Source organism: Penaeus vannamei, chromosome 25 (assembly GCF_042767895.1).
Source record: "Penaeus vannamei isolate JL-2024 chromosome 25, ASM4276789v1, whole genome shotgun sequence".
Taxonomy (NCBI): domain Eukaryota; kingdom Metazoa; phylum Arthropoda; class Malacostraca; order Decapoda; family Penaeidae; genus Penaeus; species Penaeus vannamei.
In genome coordinates this window covers 5,487,111-5,493,628 of record NC_091573.1, presented here as the reverse complement: position 1 = coordinate 5,493,628, position 6,518 = coordinate 5,487,111, and the positions used below count along the sequence as shown (strand labels likewise).

The 6,518-nt window shown below is 36.7% G+C and overlaps 1 protein-coding gene across 1 annotated transcript in view; it reads right to left on the bottom strand.

Annotated features, from left to right (window-relative positions):
- Positions 1 to 5,680, bottom strand: part of LOC113812947 (endoplasmic reticulum transmembrane helix translocase) — an 18,799-nt gene extending 13,119 nt beyond the window's left edge. The window contains exons 1-6 of the mRNA XM_027364885.2: positions 5,372 to 5,680; positions 2,418 to 2,507; positions 1,866 to 2,062; positions 901 to 973; positions 466 to 621; positions 1 to 103 (exon numbers count right to left, since the gene is read on the bottom strand). The exon at positions 1 to 103 is cut by the window's left edge and continues 51 nt beyond it. Of these exons, the coding sequence (XP_027220686.2) occupies positions 1 to 103; positions 466 to 621; positions 901 to 973; positions 1,866 to 2,062; positions 2,418 to 2,507; positions 5,372 to 5,635 (883 nt within the window). The 5' untranslated portion in view covers positions 5,636 to 5,680. The remainder of the gene's footprint in view (positions 104 to 465; positions 622 to 900; positions 974 to 1,865; positions 2,063 to 2,417; positions 2,508 to 5,371) is intronic.
- Positions 5,681 to 6,518: the final 838 nt, after the last annotated feature.

The window sequence follows — 6,518 nt, the reverse complement described above, 5'->3', positions numbered from 1 at the left end:
CACATGGAACAAGATTGTCGTTCTGGCTACGACCAACACTGACGACATCTCCTGGTACAAGCTGGTCCGTCATTATTGATCTCCACCTCTTGTTACGGTATACCTGTGAGGAGTGTTTGCAAAATACATGAAAAAGAAAAATGTATATTATAAATAAAAATTGAGATGCTACACTATATAAACAGTAAATCTTATGAAAAAGAGATAATTTACATCACATAGCCTAATATTGCCCCTTCATATAAATCTATGTAAAAGAAAAAGAAAGAAAAAAAAAAAAAAAAATTATTACATGCATGTACACTCTTCAAAGCAGGCATATATATCTAACAATCTCTCATATACACAGACAATTATAGGCAACTATAGGCTTACACAAGCGCAGGCAAAAGCACAAACACACACAGTATAAAGAAATGTGCACACTTTTAGACACATATACAAACAAAAAGAAAAAATACATACCTGTATCATGTAAGGTTTGGCTCCCATCTTCCTAATTTCGGACATGTTTCTCAACTGTTGCTGAACTAGAGTGCACTCAAAGATAACCAGCATAAAGAGAGTAAAGAGAGAGTAATACCAGTACTCATCCAGGCACCAGAGCCCAACACAGAACACCTGAAAAATAATTAATCACTAGTTAATCATTATTATTATGTACATTAATAAGTTACTTCTGAGTATGATGTCAGTGGTTCCAAATTTGTTATTCGATAAAGCTAGAATTCCTGGTCAAAATGATCATAACAAATGAAGAGTCTACTGAGACTACAACCTTGGGTTGAAAGTCATGCTTTTCTTCAATGCAACACTGTTACATTTCAAAACTTTATAATAATAATAATAATAATAATAATAATAATAATAATAATAATAATAATAATAAAAAACACCTACCTGAAATACGAAGAATGGGGCTGTTGCTCTTTCTCTGAAGAGGTCCATAAATTCTGGCACATCCATCTGAAGTCTTCAAAAACAAATATATTTATAAAAGAATCCTATTCTAAAATCTCTCCTGCATATCAACTTTACCTATATCCTTAAAATTATAAGTGGGTGTTTTGCTAATCTCTATTTGACCTATTTATCTTGCAGTAAAACTGCTTTTATAAAATTCATTATCTTATGAAAAATTACATTTAAAGGAAAATGGTTTGTTTGGGAATGTCATTATTTTCTTCTCATTCAAACTGCATATTGTATCTAGTGCCATCTTTTCTGGTGCCAAGTAGAGTGTCGCGTGATGCACCACGACACCTAAAGCTGTTTTATGATCGTAGGCAAGACAGGCTGCTAAGCTCCATCCACTTCTGTGACGTAATGGGAATGGTCTGGGTTGACGGCTAGCTGTTTTTCAGTACTGGTTATTTTTTCGACTGGTACAGATTATCTTCAAATATAATATCTAAGATGGCTTTTGATATCTTATAGTGGGTTGTACGGTGTTATAGATATCCAATATAAGTATGATTATGCATGAAATATCAGAAGTAGGAAAAATGTATCTGGCAACTCGACTAATGTTTACCGCCTACGCGATTCCTGCTGCGCGAGAGGTGTTGCGTTTGCAGTAACCACTGGAAAAGATAGCACATCTGTCTACTTCTGTGTTAAGCAATTAACAGCATCTCTAAACAACTGCAAATTGTGCCCCCCTCATCTCCAAAATAATTTGTTGATCTAAGAGTAGTGATCTCATGCAATTTTTAATGCTTTAACAATGTTAATACAGGAATAGACAGAGGAGCATATGAGGCTTTCACCAAAAGGAAAAAAATCTTAAGGACTTCTCCATTCCACTCCAAAATAAACAATCAAAGTTATCTGCACAGGTCGGGTTAACTTGAAAGAATTCTTACTCGTTTTTGCCATATCTTCCTTCTGCCGCAGCCAAGTCTGTGTCCTCCTGGTATCCACGCCATTCTGTATACGTTCGTAACTGATGATCGATGGGAAACTGGAGACCGACAAATTGCTTCTTCTCTTCACTATCCCAGATGTACTTTGTTTTTTGAAAGATGAACCATATACTCTTCTCCTTGGAGTCTTTGCTTATCTGTTTACATGAAGAAAAAGGTTACTGAATTATATGTATAAAAAAAGAGGGTATGTAAAAAACGAAAGCAGACTTAAATCAAATGGTTTGCTATCTTCTAATAAAGAGTACTAATCATAACTCTTTTCTTTATTGTCATCAGTTAAATAGATATTAAAAAAACATTCAAAATTTCTACTACAATTTCACCTACAAAACAACTACATCTATATCTTGGGGAAAAAGAAAAGAAAAAAGGGGGGGGGGGTAAATAAATAGCAAACATATCATACATCAAATAATAAATATTTGCTGAGATTTTTAAACTTCAGACTATCCCACACAAAGAAGAAAAGGGAACAAAATCAGTACTTACTAAAGTTTTGTGTACTTTAACGAGTTCAGGTGAACCGTTGTTGGGAGTTGGCACAACTTTAGCAACAGTTGCCACTCTTGGATCATTTTCCTGAAATGACATTGGTAAATATAATAAATAGAGAAAATAATAGCACAAGTAATAGCTATGAAAACTATGTATATTAATTAGAATACATCATTAACCGTAAATGACCTAAAAGGCCAAAGTATTACTTTGCTATACTTGAGTTGCCCTTGTACCTTGGAAGGCTGTATCTAAGCATGAACATGTACGGTGTGACTTTCCTGCACTGTTTAATGCAACTTGTAGAAGGTGGCTGAAGCCACACAAAGCATAGACACCCTTGACCCTCTGCCAAAAGCTTTACCTTCAACTACATCTTGACATGAAAAATTTTGTTTATTCATACATTTTTATAAAATAATCATAATAACAACAGTGAACAAGTATTGTTTCACAACATACAACACAGAAAAATAGGTTAATAACCCAACGATCCCGGGTAAAAAAGTTTGGCAAGTGGACATGATCACTGGGTTGTTGGTGTGCATCAACAGTTTCCATGTTTGCGCCCATCTTGTTTGGTAGTTTGTGAGCGACATTTGGTACCTAAAAACTTTTATTTTGCTATAATTTCTAATGATTAAAGAAAAATGGTTTACCTTCACTTTAGGTGCTATTGCCTAAAAGCTTTACCATAGAAATGAAGCCGCTAATATTGGAGAAAAACAAACTCTGTCCAATGAGCCAACAGCTCAGGAACGATTGTGATACGATGCCATCCGCTATTCGCTCCACAACAGCCATGGCATGTACATACATGCCACCCAGCGACAAGGGGGTTAATGAGCTACCCAGAATTTCATAAGACGGCTAGATCTATTAATAGCAAAAGCAAAACAAGAACTATCCATGTTAAAATAGATATTGCCATTATAATAAAAATGAAAATTATGGAGAAATGTACAAACTTAAGAAATCAGAAATCTGACTGAACACTTATCATAGCTTAAGAGATTGACATTGTTTCTCCTTTTACTTAAGGCATATACTACCATTTGGCCTGAGGGGCGAGTAACATGAACATGTCATGGGAAAATCTGGCTGTGGGCTGGGTAATGTGAACTTGCAGTCATGAGCATTTGGGATGAAGTCCGGGGTAATGGAAAAGATTTGCCACAAGTGCACATACATCTTGGAGGTGATTACTCATTTGATATTATAAAGGGGCCTTTTAATTATTCCCATAGATAAACATTCGTTTATCTATGGGAATGAACGAGTGCTGGCTCTAGGGAGGACACTATTTCCATGCTAGGCATCCTGTTCCTGATGGCAAAGGTTATATTAATGAAAATTTAATATTAAAGGGGGGCAGAATTCTTTTGTGTAAAATATTATATATTTTTATTTTCCTTGCATTGAGTTATGGACTACCTTGAGGGTTGATATGCAGTGTGTGCAATGAAAACAGTCTACCATCTGGATAAAGCAAATCAAATGACAAATATGGACATCAGAAAATAGCAGAAAAGAGAAAGTAACATTGCAAAAGGAAGACAGAATCTTGTCTCCCCATGAGTGTTCCTGTGTGTCCAGCCCACACACCATGCACCCAGCTAAGCAGCCACTAGCATAAGCCTAATGCCCTTATTTTGGTCCATGTGATTACCATGAAGCAATTGGATCAAAGGGGTTATCTGTATACTTGGGCTAATCACTGAATATTTTAGTCCCAGTCCACATTAAATCCTTTTATAATATATTCCAATGGGATATTCATCAGATCTTGGTTAATCTTTATGGCATATATGCACTACGCTTGGGCAAATTGAAGATAATTTTCTTGTAGAGAACTAAAAGTTGTAGTAGCTAGTAAAAGAAATAATCAGCAGACATGAATGGTAATGCCACAAAGAAAAGAGATCACAAAAGCCCTGCTCTAAACCTAAGTTCATTTGATGCTCTCAAGTTCCTGCTCTATCTTGCCGAGCATATCAAGGTAAAGATAATGTTTCCCTGGGGGTGTTGACATCAACCCTCCCCAGGCACGGCAACTTAGACTGTTGAATAAATTTCTTGACTTAGAGTTGGAGGCTTATCCTCTGGTGAGTATATCCATATTGTAAAGAATTACCCAAACCTTTATTCTAAATGAGCTGTGGAAGTGTTTGCACATTTTCATTTTGTACTTATTTATCAATGCTGCCAATTATTTCTAATATGGGAGTGATACCAAAAAAAAAAGTGACTCACGAGAGGTAGGTTCAGTAAAATATGTTGTATACGTGCTCAAGCAAGGTTGTCATATGTCAATAACTCATAAAATCCATAATAATTCTTATAGTCAGACCAGATATATTGCCATTCTTTTTGTTTTTATTCAAATGATAGGATACTTTTATTTGAAGAAAAAATTTTCATTTCATAAAAATGATCAGTCAAACAGATACATATCTATAAAACACAATATTGAATATCTACAATCAAAACAAGTTATAAAAAGCAGTTATCTCTAAGATATACTTTGCATTTTTCAATCACTTGTGTTTTACTGCAATTACTATTCACCCACAAGTTGTTATGTGAATTCCTGATGAGGTTGCTCATCAATATCACCAGCAGGAGGCATAAATCTGTGAAACTGAACTCTCTTGTTACACAGAATTCTCAGGAAATTTTGTGTTCTCTTCCAGTTAATAAACCCTTTGGAACTGTAATAAACCATCCCTAAACCGAGCCTAGAAGTTGCAAAAGGAACCCCACAGAGGCTACTTGTCACACGAAACACGGAGAAACACGCAGTGCTGCGAGCCGCTTCACCAGCTGTCAAAACCTCACACCCACAACCTCCTACCTCGTCTAGAAAAGTAAACACAATACCCGCACGATACCCTGACCCAATGCAAGCCACCCTATCCTACTACTCTCAAAGCTGACGGGGAACTCACCCTCCTGCAAGTGAAGAGACAGCGCACGTGAACAGACCAGTGACAGAAGAGGCACGTCAGGATCTGCAGGCAGCCGATCCCCGCGAGCGTTATGAGACCTGCTTCAAAGTACTCTTCCCAGCCATACACCGCCACCCACGCCCATCCCCATACCCCGTATAGGATGAGGAATGGAAATATGTATCCGTGGAGGATCAGGGGCCTAGGGACATAGAGGCCGACGGAGTGAACGAGATCGTCGAGGGAAGAGGAAGAGGAATCCATTGGACGATCAGACGACGCTCCAAAACACGCTGCGTCCGGATGCCTACGCGAGACTTCGCTCAGGCGGTTAGGCGGACAAATTTTGTTTTATGCACTGACACCGTCTGTGACTGATGCTGCCTGTTTAATGGAGAGGTTCGTATTTTTTGTACTTTCTGGAGATTTATGTTTTGGCATGTTTGGTTGCTTTATGTACTTTGTTCGAAAAATACACTGCATCCAGATGCCTTGCAGAGGCTTCTCTTTCCATTATAGAGACATTTTTTTTATGAGAAAGAACAGTTCAAAGCAGCGATGATTTAGTATTTATTTTTTGTTGTGTCTTATTTATTTAAATCCTCTATTCCTTTAAATCCATCGTTTTGTTCCATACATTTCTCCAAAACACTCCGTACGAATGCTTGGCTGCAGCTTCGGATGGAGTTGTGCGATCGTCAAAGAGACTAGTTAGTAAATTGCTACATCTTACGAATTAGTAATTTCAAATCCTCTAAAAGCTGACCGTAATATAGATTCATACTACGGTCATTATAATTCTACCACCAAGTAGATTGGTAGATAGTTAAAGAGAATTAAAAAAAGGTCCGATTCATATACCTAAAACTTATTTTCGACTTTCGGGAAGAGTTTGCCCATAAAAGTATGTCCATTTTATTCCTAAACGGCTTTATATCAAGAAATGTATATAAATTTGGAAAAAGCAAAAGCAGGTGCGGACGATGCAAATAATAGGTATGTTAAGCCAAAGGAAAGTGTTAGAACGTATGTCACTATGATGAAACATATGAGTTTCGCTTTGCGCTCTAGGTGACACTTTATCTTTTTAATTGTGTATATTCACATGATTACAAAGTATTTTTTTTTTAATGATGCAACAATGTGT